A 21,308-nucleotide genomic window follows, 5' to 3' on the forward strand; every position below is an offset into this window, starting at 1 on the left:
ACATTTCACCTTTTTACATATAAGAATTTTTACATATACTAATTATAATACATTTAAATGTTAAATCTCCTTCCCAAAGTGATCATAGGATAGATGTCACATCCATGTAAACGTAATACACATGCATGTGGGCCTCCTTCATAAATATTCATAGCTCTGCCTATAACCTGTTGAGTATGTATACTTGACCAATGCATTCAGCATAAATTCCTGTCTTACGCCTGCCTCCCTGGAAGTACTTGTCTTGCTTCTCAGCTTGTCAGGATGGCCAGCCTGCAGCCTGTAACCCTTTATAAAAAGTGGCTGGGCGCAGTGGCTCACACCTGCAATCCTAGCACTCTGGGAGTCCGAGGTGGTTGGATCGCTCGAGGTCAGGAGTTCCAGACCAGCCTGAGCAAGAGCCAGACCCCGTCTCTACTAAAAATAGAAAGAAATTAGCTGAACAACTAAAAATATATAGAAAAAATTAGCCAGGCATGGTGGCACATGCCTGTAATCCCAGCTACTCAGGAGGCTGAGGCAGAAGGATCGCTTGAGCCCAGGAGTTTGAGGTTGCTGTGAGCTAGGCTGACGCCACAGCACTCTAGCCTGGGCAACAGAGTGAGACTCTGTCTCCAAGAAAAAAAAAAATAAGGTCACCTTTCTACATTTACAGACTTTGTGACTCTTTTTCAGTTGACAAAGTCAAGGACGCTCTGGAAATGCTAATAACCCAGTAGGTCCAAAGGATCTGTATTTGACTTGTACAAAGCAAGATTTCCAGTGCCTGCAAGTGCCTGGCTATTTAAAGGCATTCTGTAATGTGTTCATGACCATCAACACAACAATTCAGATGTACCCGTGACTGACAAGCAATGTTAAAGTCCTTTTTGAATAGGGGTGTTGTAATGTTGCAATTTCAACAAAATAATCATAAACCCTGATGTGGGTTAGCTACAATTTTCTAGAAAATCATGAGGAATAAGCCTCCTTACGTTACTCTGGTGTTTATTGACCTCCATGGCGTGTTTGACCTCAGGTGGCTCCTTCATGTGGGCATAATCTGAGAATCCTTTGGTGGCATCATGTTTCTGCTTATAGGCAACCTTAAAAAGCACAAATAATTGTTGGTTCCAGTTAAAACTATATAAAATATTACCTGTTAATTTTTGGTGTTTTGCTAGGTTTTATATATTTAAATACCATCGCTGATAATTAAATTTGCCTAAGCCTCTGTAACAAGACAATTATCCATAATGCTCTCATCTTAGTGTTTCTGTTTAGATTCCTAATTCTTATTCTTTGCTGTTTATTTCAAAACATCCTTGACCAAAGATGAAATCTCCACTTCTATTCATCTAGTTTAAATCTCAGGTACAGTTTTGGGAAATTGTGCAGATCTAAGAGCTTTTAGGATTATAGATGTTCAAGGTTTAAATCTTGGGAAAGCAATTGATTAAGTAGGGGGGAATTATAGGATATTTAAAAGTGAATTGTCTGTTTTTAAATGAATGGGTCTGATTTTACATAGACACAACTGTAAGATAATATAAGGCTTAAATACACAAACCTTTGGGAGAAAATATAACATGTGGGCAAAATTCTCAGATATGTCAAGCCTTGGTCTTCACTAGGGAAATGAACATTAGACCAATACCATCCATCATCACCAGGTTAAATTTGCTCCATACTGGGATGGAGAGGGGGGCATGAGAAATATACCTTAGAAGTAGATGTAACTAAACTTGACTATGAAGTTGGAAACTAAAGAAGAACCTAAACACAGTTTCTCAGGTTATACCACTATCCTATTTATCCTGTTTCTCTCCTTTGCAATGTTTAATCACTTTGTTTAGTTTTTGGGCAATTACTTATCATCTGTTTTCTCTTACTAGAAAATAATTAACTGTCCAGTTCACTGAATCCAGTTCACAGAACCCACAATAGTGCCTGGCACAAAATTAGCATCAGTGAATATTTGCTCCATGAATGAATAAATAAATGAATGAATAACTGAAAGAGTGAGAACAATAATACATGAAAAAAAGGCAAGATTCATTTTTAAAATATATTAAAAGTTTAATATTACAAGCATGCTAAATGGAGTTGGAATTACTTCACACATGAGAAAAAAGGCAACTTAAAAAGAAAAACTAGAACATTCTTCACCAAGAACAAAACAAAGTGGTTTTCAATGAAAAATGAATATAAACTTAAGGAAAACATTTTTACCATATGAACTCCTTGAGAGCTATGACTATCTAAAACATCTTTTAATATCCTGTGCTTATCATAGTGAATAATACGGAGTAGAAATGCAATAAGTGTTTAGTGAATGGATGAATAATTGAATTTATTAAATATTCTCATGAGCTTCAATTCTTCATAGGCTTTTATAAACATAACTAACCACCTATTAAACTTAGATAATATACCTATCTAAAGGATTATAGCGATCATTATAAACTGATTTTTACAAATAAAATTATTAAATCTTATCATCAAAAAAAAAAGGCATCTAGTACAACTATCAATGTTTAAGTCCCCTCTCTGGCTCCCCACCTAGTTTTTAAAAAATTTTGACCAAAAGAGAACTAAACCTGGGACATCACAGTCTCTAAATTTTAAAAGTTCTGATTGAAAGCTCTTCCTTTAATAAAACCCAAGTTTATCTCCCCATAGCTACATCTATGTGGCCATGTGGAAAAAGTCTAGTTCACAAGACAGAGCTTCCAATGTGGAAGACAGGTGTCAATGACTTCTGTTCCTCCAGATTGTCAGCACAGCGTAAGGTGCTGAAGTCCTGAACACCCTCGATGCTTTATTCAACCCAAATCTCAATGTATCTGTCTCTTTCTTAAGGTGTCCAAAATGATTCAACCAATCTTAATTAGAATTGTTTCATTTAATCCAGCTTATCATCCAGGTTATTTGATGGGTTACCAGGACTTCAATGCAGCACCTCATTGTATTCCAGGTATATAATTCATCTTGTTAGCATTTATCAGTCTAATCCATCAAGATATCTAATTCTGATTAACATGTCTTTAAAATGTTCACCGATTAATTATGTTAAACAGGAAACTCTTTAAGAACCTCCATTCAGGTTGAGAAAGTCCATTATCTCAGTTCCATTATATTCTATATTATAACGTTAAGGTAGACGAAGAGGGAATTTAATGGGTGCCCAAGTCTATAATAAAGCCAAGCAAAAACTTCTATGAGATTTATTCCTTCTTCTTAAATAAAAAGAGCTAGCATGTGCCCATCTCCTTTTTGATGGATGCCCAGTTTATTTTGTATTTTACACCTATTATCATACTTGTGACTTTGTAAACGTAACCAACGCAGCTGATCATTTTGTGGGTTATCATAGAAACGGTGAGTCATCGAGCACAATTTTAAAAAGCACTCTCCTTAAAAAGGCTTTGTAATTTTCTACTCGCAGCATTAAAATAGTCATTTCATTTATAGCTGCTACTAAGTACCACTTTAGAATTAAGATTACATCAAATTGGAGGCAGCTGAACTTTAATTTATCATATTAATTTTCTCCCTTAAAATAGCTAATGGAAAATTGTGTCACACTAATAAACTTTCTGATAAATTTGGTTTCTTAGGATTTGTCATTATTGTGTGGCATATCCCTAGATTAATTCTGTTTTCTTCACACTTTGAGAACTGAGACGGCTATGGTACCAGACACCTAGAAACTGGAGTGTAATCACAATAATCTTATATACTTTATATATAAATATGTTTATGTCAGTAATATATACATTTAACTTATATATTTGATCTTATAGTATATTTTTATATCTCATATATACATACATAAAATGTACATATGTGTTTAAATTATAGTATATTTTATAAGTACTACATAGGTAAATGGTCTTTTAATGCCATATCATAGGCACCTCTGAAATACTGAAACAGGACCCTGCGGCCACCAGAGATGAAACATGGACCCTCATAAACCTCTTTGGTTCAGATGCCTGAGAAGCCTGAATTTCTTCTGTGATAGGGGATCACTTAGCCTTTGTCTGAAACAGCCCCAATAAGGATCTCACCACTTCCTAGTACAGTCCATTCCATTTTCATAAATTTTCTTTATGATCTTTGTTTATAAAATTGCTAATAGGGGATAGCTAATAAAATAGACTCCTAAAAAATCCACATTTCTCTCTCCCTTTTTGATTCAGAAATTTCTTCCTTTGAGTCATTTTCTACAAGGAAGTATTAATCCAGCTAACTTTATCACTTTAGTCTGAATTTTAAGGATCTGAGAGTGTTTGCAAATTGATTTTAAGATAACAGTTTATTTTAACAGTTTGCCAAAAGCTCAGGAGACATTTCATTAGAACCTAGAATGCCATTTAATGTCAGACTTCATCTAATACTGTAACTAAGTAGATGACAAATCTGATACTTATACATAGTAAAAGTTCAGTTGTTTAATCGTCACAGGCAATAGTCTATTTTCTTGTCTCTCTTATTACCAGGGTAACTCTGAGAATCACAATTTAACAATACTAAAAAGTTGATGTATGTAAACCTACAGTAATGTCATTACAGTTATGTAACTCTTTGAAACAGACACCTTACTCAGAATCCAGGTTTTTCCTTACTAACAAGTTCAGTGACTAATTACAAGAGCGGAAAGCACTGCTAATTAGGCATGCATACGTATCTCTCCCAATGGTGTCTACTCTAGCACAGGATGACACTTGTTAACAATGTAAGTGAGAATCTATTCTGACAAAAACCAATGACAAATTCTAAAATATACTATCCAGATTATCTTTCGTGTTCAGTTCTGTGTTGCATGTATGTATGTACTGCAGATCCTTGCATGCTATAAAAAGGGGATAAAAGTTGTGTGCTTCCAAAGACATGAGGATGCAAATATCTGAAAATGGTATCTTTCCAAGTATAAAAATAAGAATAGATTTTTTTCCTTTTCTTTCTTTATTACATAATTGTTGGTTGTCACATATCAAGTGTTGTGCTGTAATTATCTGCTTTTTAAAGTAGCCCATATTATCAGCAAGTGGTTAGGTGACCAGATGTTGGCAGGAAAAATAAAGGGCATATTAGTCATGGTCAGCCATGCAGAACCTTGACATCATATATTTTTAGCCTCATGTTGCATAACTGAGATTAGCTTACTGCCAAGTTGGGTACATAGTGGCATTAAATTTGTAATAATGAATTACTTAATGATGTTCTGCAAAGGATAACTATGCTCAGTATTTTTTAAGAGTAATCTATTTTCAGGCTATTTATTAAATAAAATTACTTAGGTATCCTCTACTTAAAAGTAAAAAGACTCTGGGAGAAGAAGCAAATTGTTTAATAAGAAAAAGGTAGAGATGGTAGCAAAGAAATGGGATAGTGTGTGGTTAAGAATTCAGATTATGGAGTCAGGCTACTTATGTTACTGTGCTGACTCTGCCATTTACTGGCTGTGCCACCTTGGACAAGTTGCTTAACCTCTCTGTGCTTCTGTTTCCACATCTCTAAAATGGGGATATTTCATAGGGTTGCTGTGGGGATTAAATAACATAAATACGTGTGAAATGCATAGAACAGCACCTGACATATAGTAAGCACTTCTATGTGTTTACTTTTATGATTAACCTAAAATGTGGCATGAAGAATATCAACTATGTAAAAGGAAGCATATCCTTAAAAAGGAAATCAATAAATTCAACAAAAATCCATTTCACAAATATTTATTGAACACTCTGTATGTTCTAGGACTGTCCCACGCACAGGAGTAGAACAAGGAACAGGACAGATGAGGTCCCTGCTCTTATGTAGTTTAGAGGGCCACGTAATAGGTTAACAACGTAACAAAAAAAAAATCAGATTGTGCTATGAAGAAAACACAATAATAAGATGAGTCAGAAAAAGGTGAGATATCCTATTTTGAAATTCTGTTTAAGAAATGCAATAGATTAAATATATTCAGAATGCCTTACATGTTGATGTACTACAAAGAAAAAATCACCCCAAACTCTTCTGGATTCAAAATGAGCTTACACGAGGACAGTTAAGTTCATCTGCAACTTGCAATCACCAAAATAAGCCACTTCCACCTTATGGAGGCTCTTTTTGGTACCCTGAGATATTCTAAATGGAAAACACAATTTACAGAAAAGGTATGGAGGAACCACTTGTCTAATTGATGGAGCACAGACACGCAGATCCTGAATAGAACCATTATCTCTTTATGTGACTTTTAATGAGCTATCGAAATGTTCTCCACTTAGGGAACATATGTTAAATCAGAGAATACTTTAATATTTACTATAAGAATTTCATCTATGTAAGCTATCTAAATGAGATTAAAATTTACCCTATAAATAGCTGTGAATGGAAAAACAGCATCAAGTAACTGACATAAACTTGCACGTCCTTTCCATTTTCTGCAGTTTCACCAGCAACTATGGCAGCACATTAACCAGTTGCTTCCAACTTTCACTCAATACTTAATACCTTAGAAAAAAAATCTTTTATAAAATAATAAATAACTTATATCAGGTTATATGTTTCTTCTACACAATTATATAACAATTTAGGAAACCACACCTCACTCTGAAGCTGTGTAACTTCTCTTGCAAAAACACTGTCAATCGTGGCCGGCATCCGCTTATAAAGAGAGTTGGAAAGATCTGCCTTAATGGTGCCTTTGTATTTTGCCTGGGAAAGAGGAAAGAAAAAAAATAAACATTCCCTTTTTTTTTTTTACTGTGAATATAAAAAGAAAAGAAAAAGAAACTTTCTTCAGAAACAGAATTGATTTAAAAATCTGCAGACTATTTTAATTTTAGATACTGGAGCTGACAAACATATTCTGAACAGATAGAAATAAATCCAATTTCTCTTGGAGAAAGCTATAAATGAGACAGGCAAGAACGTAGTTTCTCTTTTACTATTTAAACCCAAGCAGTTTTCTAAATGCAAACCTATTTGTGTGGTATTGACAGTTTCACGTTTGATGAGGGAGCAAACGATCTGAGAACAAACAATAAGACATTTGAGTTGTTCCAGAAAATATAAGTCGTTAGCAACTACTGCCTAGAACTTGAACACCATAGACAACATTCCTTTATTTAAATCTTCTCAGCCTCCTCCTGTTACAGTGGGAGGTGGGGATGCTTTTCTGTCGTTTTGTGCCTTCCCACCCCCTAATCTGCCCTGTCTCTAAACCATCTCAATCATTACCCTAAGACAAACACTCATTCACCATTGCCTCTTGGGAAAACTAGATTCAAGGGAACACAATAGATCGCCCCCTTCTAATTTTTCCGCTCTGTAGTTAACTCCTTCAGGAAAAATAATCAATAACTGAGAACATCAAGAATTTCTCTGCACAGGAGAACTAACATAGCTAACACAAACAAAACTATGTTCTTCCATGCTGTGTAGACGAGTCCCCAACATTCCTCCCGCTCTGAGCTAGCTGTGAGTGCTGACTTATTAGCATATACCCTGTGTAAACCCTTTCTTCCCACACTCTTTGGATTTTTGGTACTTAATAAAAGAAACTGTACCGATTTCCCTCAAAATTGTTTCATATGAGCAGAAATAATACATTGATCTTTCCCCAACATAATTTATGTAACACTAGAGGTCAGTCATTTACAACACTTTTATTCAATCTCTTTTTTTCAAATTTATCACTTCTAAGTGATCTATTCACAGATCACAGTAATGTCTCATCACAGCAATCATTGTTAACGCTGCGCTTTACAATGCAACATAAACTGCAGTCGGTCCGAATCGCTGTCGGAGAGAGACCACGTGACTTTTCAGCTGGAAAACGAATATAGTGTGTTTCTCACTCTGCAGTTTCATAATGGGTATCTCTAGTGAACTGAATTTTACCCCACTCAAAAATAGCTTAAATTAACTTACAATTGTTTATCAAAGATAGCATATTTTATTGAAATCTGATAAATATTACTTATTTCCAAAATGACATTCAATAGTTTGTCTCTAATAAGTCTATCAGGGAAAAAAATTGGAACTTCTAAGATTAACTATTTTGCCCATGCTTTCTACTTATTGAATAAAAATATTCCTTTTCAAGAGGAATTCTATATAAATAAGAAAGGGTTAGAGTCAAAATACAGATGTAATATATAAATCATATATAGTAAAATATATCAGTTTATATGGGTTAATTGACACAGTACATAGAAGTAATCATATAGATATTCCTACATTCACTGATGCTTTTGAAAATATTATGCTCCAACTCTAACGCACACACTTTTATCTATAAAAATAGAAAAAGAAAAATGCAAGCCAGTTTGCAAGCTTTTGATATCTTACCTCAGAAATAAAAGCGCCAATATTTTTTACGTGGTTTAGCATAGGAGTGTCGGTCACAAATGTACACTTGTCCTTAGACTTTTTGTATGCTTCCTTATAGTGGATCTAAAAAAGAGAATAATTTACATAAGAAGAGAAAGGAGAAAAGCAATTCTAATGGCCTTTTTTGAAGAGAGCATTAAGATGAGAGAGTCCATTTTCCGAAGTAAATACTCAGATGTGGAACGATCCTCAAAGCTAGCCACGTCAGATCAACGGATACCCAGCTCCGAGCTGCAAAGGTGATGGAGGCCCAGTGAGGACAGGCTGGTCTTTAGATAAGCGAGGTCCAGTTATCATAGGGATCAACTCCAGGGATGTGGGGCCACAGATGATGGGTCCTCTTGGCCCAGCTTCCCGAGCGTAACTATCAAACACGTGCCACCTCACTCCCACAGGTGTCCTAGCTTATTGTCACTTTGAAACCACAGGCCTTAACAGTTAAGCCTATGGCCAAACAGAAACATAGCTGCCTACCTCAAGGTAGAAAATAAATAGTCACCAAGACAGATGTGATCAATTAAGAAGCAGAGGCAGAAATTAAACATGTAGAGATTACTATTAGCATTATTATCTATACATGCTTGATTAGAGGAAGGGGCTTAAATTGTGGCCATGACGGGCTTCCTGTTACTAATTAATTCCCCCCTAATGAAACTTATCCAATTTATGAGCACCTCCCCCACTCTCTTCTCTTCCCCTTCCTGAAACAAGAGCAGAACCTGCCCAGAAAACTTGCCGCTGGTAGAGATCATTCTAGAATGGCCCCCCTGGCTGTGGGCAGGCAGAATAGCAGGAGAAAGTGCAGAGAGACCTGGCTAAGCATGCTCATTTTTTCTCTCAAACTCACCAGTAACAGGAGTCACTTCCTTCGCCTGGGGGAGAGGCCAGAATTGTTACCCTGGGGGAAGAGCCTGCATGGACCTGTGGCCCAAAAGAAGTCGGGAAATGTGGAGAAAGACCTAAAATGCAATCACACTCTCACACTCATTGCTGCACAATCTGAAAACCAGGGAGGCAACACTATGACTGGTTGAGAAGATGGAGGTAATTTGCTAAAAGTCATGTCGCCCTGTAATGAAGTCATGTTTACCTCCCCAACACCATAAATTCTTAAGCTGAAAAAAAAGTGCCCCAATTCAGATGATAGATTACATGGTCTCCCTAATTATAACCCAAAAGTGAAGTTCAATTGAACACACTACCTGGTTCCTAGAGGACATGACTAACATTGATGTCCCACACTAACTCGACATGGAGATTCTTCCCTCGTGCAAACCTGATTTGAGGGGCACTGCTTGACCCGAGGGAGACCCACATGCGAAGAGATTAAGTAAAATTATTTCAAAATGCTATATTTCACTGCTGTGATTCTTAGATATCAGATGCCTTCCACATTAAACATTTGCTTTATTCATGAAATCAACATGAGAACATATTTATCTTATCCAAGCACTAAATTACTTTTTTTTCCTTCTCAGAGATTAGCCATAATTTTAGGTTCCCGCAAATCACCCTCCTCCGTCACTAGTAATTAAACTGTTAATGGCAGTATGATAAATAGTAGGCTATTTTGATCATAAGGAGAAAAAAAAAGTATCTCAGTTATATAATTAAGTGTGAGAGAAAATAACCTATCATCAGGCTTAAGTTTGACTCATTATTTTTATCTTCTGCCACCATCTTTTCCTCATCACAGTCACATTCTCCACCATGGCGGTATGTGCTTGTGGCTACAGCCTCCTGATAAATCTGACATAAACAGAATGTTCAGGACGGCAGCCCTGGATAAGGGTGAAGCATTCACTTCCTCTGCTAGGCAGACAAATAGTTCGGGCTTAACTGTGGACTCCATTTCTTTCTTTGGTCTTTATTAAAAAGATACGGACATTTGTATCTTTAAATTTAAGACGCATTTGAAAATGGAAGATCATTTGCTTACTGTCATTCATATTATACAATTTTTTAGAAATCATACACACACACAGAGGTACACAGATATGTGTATGGTTTCTAATGAATTGTATAATATGAATGACAATAAGCGAATGATCCTACATGTTGTATAAATAAAGAATGCTACATATTAGTAGCCTTCCTACACCAGGATAACAGGAAATGAAAGGCAAAAGGGAATTGCATCCATCAATAATGCAAATCTTAGGTAAAACAAAAATCCCGGAATAGATGGCTATTCCCTACCGCAATCACGTCTACATCTTACAACCTAAGGCTGGCACCATCTACTGGATAGATTGCCAAGCCACTCCCTGCCTTCTCTCCTACGAACAGAACCTGAATGTATTCGTGAGAGTAGCCAGGCCTGACTACCCCAGCCCCGGAGGACACACTGATCTAAACCAGGAAGGGTCATGTCATTTTCTTTGGCTGGTGCTTGGTCTGGGGAGGCCAGGTATCCAGTTCTGGCCACAAGACATTGGTGGGAGTCTTCCCAGCAGTGGTTTCTAGGATAAAGGGAGAGACTCCACACAGCCTTTTGACACTTGCTCTTCTACCTTTTTCCTTCCCCAGTCATGGGGGAGCAGCAGCAATGATGTCACCACAAGGCAATAAGCCACCGTACTATCTATGATGGCAGAGCACAAGGAAAGCAGAGAGAGAGACTAATAACACCCACCATACCGAGACTGAACTACCCACCTCCAGGCTTTGTGTGTGTGGGTGGGGACCAAACACCTATTTGTTAAGCTGTTGTGTGTGTTTTCCTTGCAGCTATCTGCACTCAACCAATACACAACCCAATGTATTTTCAATTTTTGAAATAAAAAGGGCAAAGCTGATGAGTTTCTGAACATTAAGATGCCCCCAACATCCACCTTCTCCTCTGACCTTGCCCATTTATATCCCACAATGTCTTAACCACAATTAGGGTTAAATTAGTTCAGTGTTGCTTCCTCTTCCTGGCCAAATTTCTTTCAATGAACACAAGATCAGCTAATGGCTGGAATTGGACGACAGATGTGGACATGTTTGAGGATATTTCCGTTTATAGACATTCTTAACTGAAAGTATCTAGAAAGTCTCTTCACAAGTGAAATCATACCAGCTAAATTCAGTAAACCCTGGAAGAAAGAACTGCGGCTCCATCACTATTTTGTTAACTGGGCCGCGTGTAGACAAGGTCACTCTCCCAGGTTTTCTGATACCACCCAAGCTTTCTCTGGAGGGGGAACCACAGAATTTAATGTTTTTAGGATCACAAGGATTACCCACAACAAACAATGTTCATTTGCCTGGAAAATGTTCTTCCTGCTGCCATGCAAATGAACACCCTAAAAAGCTCCGAACCAAAACATTGAGTCAGAGGCTGCATGTAGATGTGGCCAAACTAGTTCTGCAGAAGGCTCTTTATGCTTAATTTACAAGAAACACATTGAAGATTCCCTTTTGCCCAATATTGTCTGTGACTTAGCTATCAGAAGGCTACTGGATTCATGATTCTGAATGCTCAATAGAGTGGACAGGTTTAATTTATTCAAGGAATTGATTGCATATTTGACTAACAGGACTAAACACCAAAGACAGTAGACTGCGGAAACAAAAAGTGTTACGTGGTTAGTAGAAAAATAAAAAAGGCTGCCTCAGAGGACCAAGTGTCCTTCAAGATTGGGAAGTGAGTTCTGCAGAGGGAAACCTCACTATGTGGGTAGAGCAAATGCAAAGCAGAAACTAGGTGAGGGAAAAAAAAAAAAAAAAGAAAGAAAGAAAAAGAAGAAAAAAAGAAAAACGCCTTATACTGATCCCCAAAGTGAAGCCACTTGACCTGAAAAACTGACATTTCTCTCTGTGGAGAATTTTAAACAGTGCAGGCCTCCCAGGACTGCTGTCTGGGCCAAATCTTAACATTTCTATAAATTGTCCGGCAAGGGGTAGATACAGCAAAGTCCGCGGGTCTGCTGATAACCCCAAGCTGTCTCAGAGAGGGAAAGCGCAAACTGATGAAATGGCAAAGAGATGAACCTCGGAAGCTCTCAAAGGGCCAGGCGAGAGGGCAGAAAACTGCAGATTAGATTCCTCCCGAGTGAGGTTAAGACAATCCAAACTGCTGCTAAGAGATGATGGGCCCTAAACTATTAGGCACAGAAATTCGGACTGAAAATGGCTCTGACATTCTACAGAGATTGATCCAACAGCTCTCTGTGGCCCCCACATCCAAGAAGCTCTAAATAGCATCACAAAGGGTGGTGGAAGCAAAATAAAACATCATCCTACTCATAACCCAGGCTGTCCGCATGTGGACTGCTGTGCGCAGCTGTGGTTACTACACTCCAGTAAGGACATATGAAGGTTGGAAAAGGTCCAAAGAGAAATAATTAGAGCAGTGGAGGGCAGCTAGAAAGGCAGCTCCGTGAAGAGAAACCCATGAAACCACCCTTCTTATCTGAAAAATAAAAATGAGACAGTGAGAAGTGACTCCAGGTGACACCTGTGAACTGAGGCTCATAAAACCTATGGCACAGGCTTGCTGCAGCGTGGAATATAAAAATGTATGTGGAGGGCCTGGAATACATCATGGCAGCAAGGACAACCTGATCACCCAGGCTTGAGAGTCAGGCAGACCTCATGTCAAGTCCCAGGTCTGTGGCTCACTAGCTGTGGGACTTGATCGACGGCCTTCAAAGCTGCTTCTTTAAGCTTCAGGATGGAGGACTCTGCAAAGGAAGACCCCAGATGCTCTGCTGAGGCATATGGATTATAAAATTAACATACTTGAAGGTTTGGGTTTAAATTTAAGTTTGAGACCAGGGAAAATGGTGCGCTACATGAAATGAAGGTCACTAACAAATGGGCTCAATCAGAAATATCAGACAGGCATGACCAGAACTCAGGTCTCACTTGGCATAGCAGTGCATCAATTTTTATATCTGTTTTAGCTCCACAACTGAGGCATTCTAGACAACCATCTGGCCATGCAGAAGATATAACAGACAAGAATTTCAAATATAAGTTCATCTGCTCCATATAAAAGCACTGATTACACTGAGAAAGAATAAGCAAGTTATTATTTAATAATACTATCTAACCACACTTTTAAAAAACTACAAATTTGATTTAGTCCAATATGCCAGGTCCTTCCAGAAAGGACAAATTAAAATTTGTTTTTGAGATGATTGTACAAATTCCTCTTTTATTAGAAACAAAAAGAATAATTTTTTAGACTATGGGTAAATATAAAAATTCTAAAAATTAAACAGGGATCTTAGGAAGAACAGAATTATATTTTGAAGCAAAATGTGAATGTGTACACAAATATAAATTAAGACACAATAATAATGTTCAAAATATTTAGGTAGTATGGATATTCTGCCATGCAACATAAATCTATATCAAACAGAAATTATGCTGTGTGTTTGATTTTACCTACAGGGACATGAAACAACAGGGCTTTGGCTTTTGCAAAATGACAAAGGCCATCACCTCTCACCACAGGTTAGTTTTAAAGTCACTGATAAACAATGTTATCCAAAGCAACTGCAATGAAATCACCTACTAACTATAGTTACCACTTTAATCCTAATGTTTTACATAATACAATTTAGCTCAGTTATAATTACACTTCAATAAAAATATATCAAAGCTGGAAGTGGTATTATCTCCCACGCTAGGAATTTAAAGTTTTAAATGGTAGGCTTATTGTTACTAATATTACCATAATAAATGATAATAAAGCTAAGATAAAATTTGTGTAGAAATCTACAGTGAGAGATTACATAGCAGAGTAAAGAGAAAGGGCTTTGTGTTCAAGTCCTACTCTCTCTGCTTCACTGTGTGACCCAGGCAAGGTGCTTAACCTCTCTGTGCCTCCATCTCCTCACTTCCAAAATGGGCAAAAGAACAGAACCTACCTCTCAAGCTGTAACGCCCGGCACATAAATCTTAACTGTTGCTGATATCACTATTGCTGCTGGTGTTGTCACTGTCATTTCATTATTCTTGTTGCAGTTTAAAAAGAACTTTCACATACAGTAGCTACTGATGATTAAGTAATAGCACAAAGAAATTCTTAATTTAAATTTTCATTACATCACATGTCAAGTAGACAGGAAGGGGTATGATTCCCACCACCATCCTCTGGCTCTTTTCTGACAAACCAGAAGGCAACACAGCCTCATATATGAAATGTGATTGGATGGATTCAAAAGTAAGTTACAGATGAAACAGTTAATAACAGCTAACATTTATTGAGTCCTCACAATGTTCCAGATGACTTACTCAGCATTTTAGATGTGTTACCATTATTTAGTCTTCCTATTACAAATGTTACACCTAAGGAACTGAGCCCAGCAAGGTTATATAACCTCCCCAAGGTTACAGTTGAGTCAACCCACACAGGCTGACTTCAGAGGACATATCAGCACACTACCCCCTGCCCAGAATTGACTTCCTTTGAAAACAAACAATTGTAAAATATTCCAATCACTTCACTCATTACCAACAACGGGAACAACCAGTATTGTGCTCATGTCTCCAAATGAAGACACAAACACATACTTACTTTATAGGAGCCATCTTTCCTTTGTACAAACAATTTCTTTCAACTGTTAATGAGGATCATCTAAATTCTCATCCCTAGTGAGCACTACTTTTCCTTGTACTTCTGGCATTACAGTTTACATATTTACCATAAAAAATATGTATATGTGTGTGTTGAATAGTTCTATAATTCTAGGATTTCCTTGTAATATTATATAAACTGATCCCAGTAACTAAAAAAAGTCACAACCAAAATGCTCCCTTTCACTAATATCATCATCTAGATCAGGGTTCCTAATATGCAGTTCAGTAATCCATAAATCCCAAACTGTAAATAATTATTATATGTATGCAGATATATACATTTTCCTGGTTTGGAAAACAACTGCATTCATGAGATTCTTCAAAAGGTCACCCAAATGTTAAAAGTCACTCATTTATAATAGATAGAGATCCTCCCAAGACAAATTACATCATTATATTAATTTTAAAATCTTTGGGGTTCTCAAATAGAATATGCACTGCAATTCAATGCCTTATGATCTCATGCCAGAGGGACAGCAAAATCCATAAGAGACAGGATTCTGGGTTAAGAACAAGGAAATTTGCTCGAGCAGAAATTCTCTGTCTAGGTGACCTTGGGGAAATCACTGAACATTTCTGGACCTAGTTCTATGATCTGGAAAATAATTGTGTTTGAAGAAATGATTTCAGGGTTTTCTCCCCAGCTCTATGACTTTATAACTTCATAGTACCACACGTGTGAAGCAAAGTAAGACAGAAATTACTTAAGCCACTTACATCACTAATGAGTTTGGTGCATTTTCTGGCCAATTCCATGCTTAAGTCTTCAATGATAGGTTTAAAGAAGACCTGTTCGGAAAAAAAGGAAAAGGAATATTTTTCTCACCATCTATTTAGAGGAACAAATACTATTCTTGAGTATGTCCTTTCTCACTCACCTGGTCTTCTTCATTTTCTTCTTCCCCTGTTTTTTCCTCTTCTGTTTCATCTTTTACATCCTCTAATACAGGGACCCTCATTTTTACCCTTTCAAAATATTTATATTTTGAGAATGTACTGGAGTAGTGTCTTTTTATGTACCACAGCTCCCTTGAGAGCTTGGTGTCGCCAGTGCTCGGGTAAGAATGACCTTGCCAGAGACTCACCCCTATTTAGCTCTCACTTCACTCTCCTTATCTCAATAGTGCCTGAGTGAATGGAACAGGACCCAGAGGCTTGCCAGGGCTAAGCCTCGCATGTGGAAATAACATTTTCTCAAATGCAAAATTTGATTCTATGAACTTCCAAAGTCAACATTCTTTAAACTGGTTAAGAAATCCAAAAGAGAAAATGTATTTATCTTTCATTAATTCAATTCATTCATAAAATAGTTTGAAAAAGACTTAAAGATTCTGGGGAAACTATTCAACTATAACACTCAAGATATCATAGTCCGAAGCCTGTTATCTCAAAGATTGCTCAACTCCATCTAAATAAAGCATTCACTGGAATGTCAGACATATCTCTGACTTGGTACAGTGAATCAGGATCATTCGAACTCTCATTTCATTAACCTAAATTAAAGGTTTTATGAGACATACATGTACTTCTCCCATCCTAAAAAATACTCCCTTTATATTAGCTGATTAAGGCTAGTAATTTAGTATGAAAAGCCCTTTGAACCACTTCAAAGAATCTATTCTGAGTTAATTATGACTGTTAATCTCATATTGGTGAGTACCGAATTGTATTAATTGTAAACATCATTAAGCATGAGAAGTTGCAGTTAACATATGTTGATATATCACTTAAAAATTCTAGAAACATCACTGTTTCAAAATAATCATCCTTTTAAAATTCTGCTCATTGTATTCATTTTTACAAATTTGTTAATTGTTTGTGTATATCTCAATGTGTGCCACACACTTGGAAAAGTTTGGAAAAATAAACTATCATAATATTTATAATGTGGTATGTGTTACTGGTTATATGATTAAAAATGTATTTCTCAGAACAAATCCTTTAATGTCAATTTAGACAATTCTAAGACTCTATACAACTCACAATTTATTAATTTGGTTATTTAAATCCTTGGGTACATTTTTACCAAGCCAAAGCATATCAGTGTTGTACATAAAAAATACCCTACGGTGAATAATAAAATTAATTATGTAAAATATAACTTTATTAAAAATAATACATCATTCTAAGTACCCAAGTATAATATTGTTTAATCTTAATATCAAATCTAGGTTTTGATTTATTTTTTAAAAATTGCCTTGGCCTTACCTAAACTGAAAATCCTGACAAGAAAAAAATTCTGTACAGTCATCATGTATAGATTATTTCTCAAATTATGTCTCATGAGGCAAAAGTGCCACTAAATCTTCTGCAGGAGAAAAAAGTGAGTTTCTTAAACACACATTTGGGAATCCTGTATCCCAATCTCTACCCTTGCCACTTAAAGATCCAAAAGGCATATTGACACTTTAGGGGGACTAAGAAGACCCTCAACCAAAAACCTACTTAGGTTTGCTTAACTCAGCGTTCCCCAAACATGAATCCTATCTCATCTCATCTCATCTCATCTAGTCTAATCTATCTATCTTTGTTAATGATACCCGATACCCCAGAAAACTAACATTCTTCTATGAAATCTGCCAAAAGATTACTCAAATATTCTATAGAAAATCTATTACATTATCTTCATTTGGAAAAGGGAGGAAAAATCTCTATAAACTTTTCTGGCAAAATTCTAGAAGCGTAGAAGGAAAATCTTGCCCTAACTGCCAAGACACACACCTCTTGGCTTGCATCTGAGGTGACGATACTCATGTTGCTCAGGGTGAGTTCTATTTCCCGTGGTGAATTACCATCTTCAGGCTTGAACGACAATTATCTTCTCATTTCCCATCATGTGACAAGTTCTTATGGGCACTCCACTATGCTGCAAGAGAATAAGCTGTTGAGATTTCATGCACAAAGTTTTGAAGGCAACACCAAACACCACATGCAATGTGCACACAGATTTTCCATTTGAGATTTCAGAATCAGAATTTCGAAGCCAGAGACATCCTTAAGAAATCAGTATACCTAAAGCCCTCTCTTTTACAGAGGACAAAATGAAGGCCAAGAAAAATTAATTATCTGTCTCATTTGTAAAGTTATTCAATGGGATACTAGGATCAGAACTTAACTAGAAAATATTGCAACTACCAATACCTTATTCGATACACAAGACTTTGTTAATAAAAATAATGAAATTTTAAAAAAAAGAACCTAAATAGAACCCTGTGTTTATTTACTCAACAAATAAATGCTCTTAAGCCAGGTACCCTGCTGGCGATTAGAGATGCAGTGGTGAATGAAACATACTTCATGCTAAGAAAAGATAGGAAATTAAAAAAACTATCATTCAAGACTTGCTGGATGAACACTTTAATGGATTGTTTGGCAAGTAAGATACACCATTACTTTTGATTGAATGCATATTTTTTCCTTTCACCTATAAGTTATAATATAAAGTTCATATAATGTTTTCTCTGGAAAATGTAAAGCCCTGTACTTTATCACAGCAAAGTTCTCTTGTCAATAGCTGCAAAACCTGACTTGGGGAATGAGATGGATAATGATCATGTTTCAAAATTCTCTATCAATTTTTTTAAGCCAAGTTTAATGTTGTATTTGAATAGATATTTTCGCCTTGGGATGCCACAAAAGGGAATATTTGTAGAGCTGTTAGCCCCTTTTACTTATTAAGCACTTCATTTATGCTGCCTACTTTTTTGACTTGAGTCCTTAACCCAAGCCTTGATACGTCACAGCACTTAGGGTTCGACCCTCAATATCCAGGCGTGGCTCTACCGTATCCTCTGGGACAAATTATTTAATCTCTCTCTGTCTCTGATTCTCCATAGTTAAACAGAAAAACTGAATTGATGGAAGTTAATGAAAGGAAAGCACTTCAAAAAGATTTCTGAACTACCCAACAAAGCTACACAGTTACAGGAGAAGCACTTGTTACCAAAGGGACTTCTCATTTGAAAAGGTGAGACTCTGTGCCACCAGTATCTTTTTAAAGGCAAAAAGGGCCTCTTACAACTTAACAGCCTAAAGATTGTGTATTTATATTAATAATACAGAAGCCTTCCGGTCTTTTGATAGCTTGGTGTTTATGTGTAATCAAATGTATCACCATAGCAACTATGGAGTGGTAACTCAAATCCCTGGGGACACAGCCCTTGACCAAGGAAACACGTCTGTACCACCATCTCAAGTCACGTAGCGCACGACTGTCTTCAGCTTCCTTAAGGTCACATGTGACGAGAATCTCTTGGGTTTTGACCCATGTTTTCATACCTATTGCACTTTTTTCTCCTTTTTTTAATTTTTCCCATAGTGATAGAACTTGTGCTTTTCCCCAACGTGGTTGAAAATGACTTCCAAATGAAAATCCACAACAAATAAGTGACAGAGATCAAGATTCAGTTCTGAGTTGAGGAAAACTGACAAGAGATAAACCAATTTTTTATTTTAAAAATGATCTCAATGTTTCTTATTACAAAATAGTCATCCTAAATGGTTAGATGAGAGGGCAATTAGTTTGCCTGATTTGTTTTCCTGCCTTGATAGTTTTTTCACACTCATTTTTAGTTGCCTGCTTTTTGTTATTTTTTTATGACAATCCCTCAGAAGGTTCTTGCTTCTCAGTTGAATCCCTAGTTATTTCACCCTTGCTTCATATATTTACTCATCATTTGGCAACTGCACAAAAGAGAACTTTACTAACATATGAGGGGGAAGGACTAGTTTCATAAAACAAGAAATACAAGCATCTATGGCAATTTGTCTTTATAAAAGAGAAGAGTTCTGCTTAATATTAGCCCAATTTATAACTCGTACACTCATTAACATATCTTCTCCTTTTTAATGGCTACCTTATTACTCTTTGTTAATTAGAAATCAAAAGAATGCAAAGACCTGAATAATTGTCACATTACCAATTATGCTATTAAAGTAAGATTTCATGGAGTATTTTTCCATATTTATATTGTTATTTTCACCCATGTAGATCCTACGCAAACTGAGAGCTACATATCTAGAAAGATCTTAGAGGAAGAAAAGAATAAAAACTGCAAATAATTTTGGGCACAAACATTTCCAGGTTGGGTGTGGTTGGAATACCAAAATTATGTACTCTTCTTATTGAAAGGCGGGGAAAGTATTCTCATTCACCGTCTATATTAACATAAGTGCCCAGTGGACTAAAAGACTTTGGTTAAATTTGTAACTTATTTGAGATATTGGTTCAGGTTTCATAACAATGAAGCTAATATCATAATTACGTCCATAATTGTCACCACAGAGGGAAGCCCAAGGTCTGAATGGTCTATCTGTGGCTTATAACCAGAACCAAAAGGTCAGGCAGGATCAAACACAGCTTGACTTCCACAAAAAAAAAATCCCTTTCCTACAGTTTTGTTCAAGGTCTGTCAGGAATAATTGTGAAAGATTTTAAAATTGGCATAAACAAAAAAATTACTGAGTGTCTTCTCTAGTGTTCCCTTCTAGGCTATATTGTTTTTTTCATTGTCTTTGAACTACCTCACAATTCCATAAATTTTGAAAACTGGTAACAATGCAAGTGATTCTTATCCACAGAAATGCAAATTACAGGAGTCCTCCCTTATCCATGGAAGGAGGTGTTCCAAAACCCCCAGTGGATGCCTGAAATCTTGGATAGTACCAAACTCCACACATACTATGTGTTTTCCTATATATACATACCTGGATGAAGCTTAATTTCTAAATTAGGCACAGTAAAAGATAAGCCATAATAGATAATAATAAAATAGAACAATTTATAACAACATACTATAATAAAAGTTATGTGAATGTGATTTCTCTCTCTCTCTCTCAATATCTTATTGTACTCTATTCATCTATTTTCAGACTACAGTAACTGAAACTTCCAGAAGCAAAACTGCAGATAAGGGGCACTATTGTAATTGTGTCCTGGGAAAAGCAATTCACTATTGCCCTGCAGATAGACCCTTTTTGCATCTGTATGTCAATGCATTTCAACATTCCCTGCTATTCATTATATGTGGCTCTTTGAATTCCCCTTTGAACTAACTACAACCTCTTACTGGTGTCCTCATTTATTAAGGAGTTAAAATCTTTGAAATGTGTTTATTTTATGTTTTATGAGAGTCATGCTATCATTTTAAAAAAATCCTTTAACATGAAAATGATTTAATGATCCTCATATCTTTCTTTAACATTCATCAGAAATAAAATGGAGAAAAAGCATCACTGGAGAAAGCCCTCTTCTCTCAATTGTAAAATATAGCTGTAAAAAATTTTGGCATTTATTGAAATCAGCTTTTTGTTTTGTTTTGTTTTCAGTTTTGATTTTAAATGCCACATGGGTGCTTGTATATATG

The 21,308-nt window shown here is 36.3% G+C and overlaps 1 protein-coding gene across 9 annotated transcripts in view; it reads right to left on the bottom strand.

Moving 5' to 3' along the window:
- The window catches only part of NEBL (nebulette), a 326,459-nt gene that overhangs the window by 89,528 nt on the left and 215,623 nt on the right, over positions 1-21,308 (bottom strand). For 5 of the 9 annotated variants that reach the window (XM_045534504.1, XM_045534519.1, XM_045534480.1 and 2 more), the window contains exons 1-5: positions 15,822-15,991; positions 15,661-15,732; positions 8,326-8,430; positions 6,577-6,687; positions 975-1,085 (exon numbers count right to left, since the gene is read on the bottom strand). The exons of 2 other annotated variants lie outside the window; for them this stretch is intronic. In XM_045534504.1, the coding sequence (XP_045390460.1) occupies positions 975-1,085; positions 6,577-6,687; positions 8,326-8,430; positions 15,661-15,732; positions 15,822-15,902 (480 nt within the window). In that variant the 5' untranslated portion in view covers positions 15,903-15,991. Of the gene's footprint in view, positions 1-974; positions 1,086-6,576; positions 6,688-8,325; positions 8,431-15,660; positions 15,733-15,821; positions 15,992-17,664; positions 17,810-21,308 lie in introns of those variants that run through there. 2 more of the 9 variants (XM_045534488.1, XM_045534496.1) reach the window with 2 other exon arrangements.

The sequence above is a fragment of the Lemur catta genome, chromosome 1 (assembly GCF_020740605.2).
Source record: "Lemur catta isolate mLemCat1 chromosome 1, mLemCat1.pri, whole genome shotgun sequence".
NCBI classification, from domain to species: Eukaryota; Metazoa; Chordata; class Mammalia; order Primates; family Lemuridae; genus Lemur; species Lemur catta.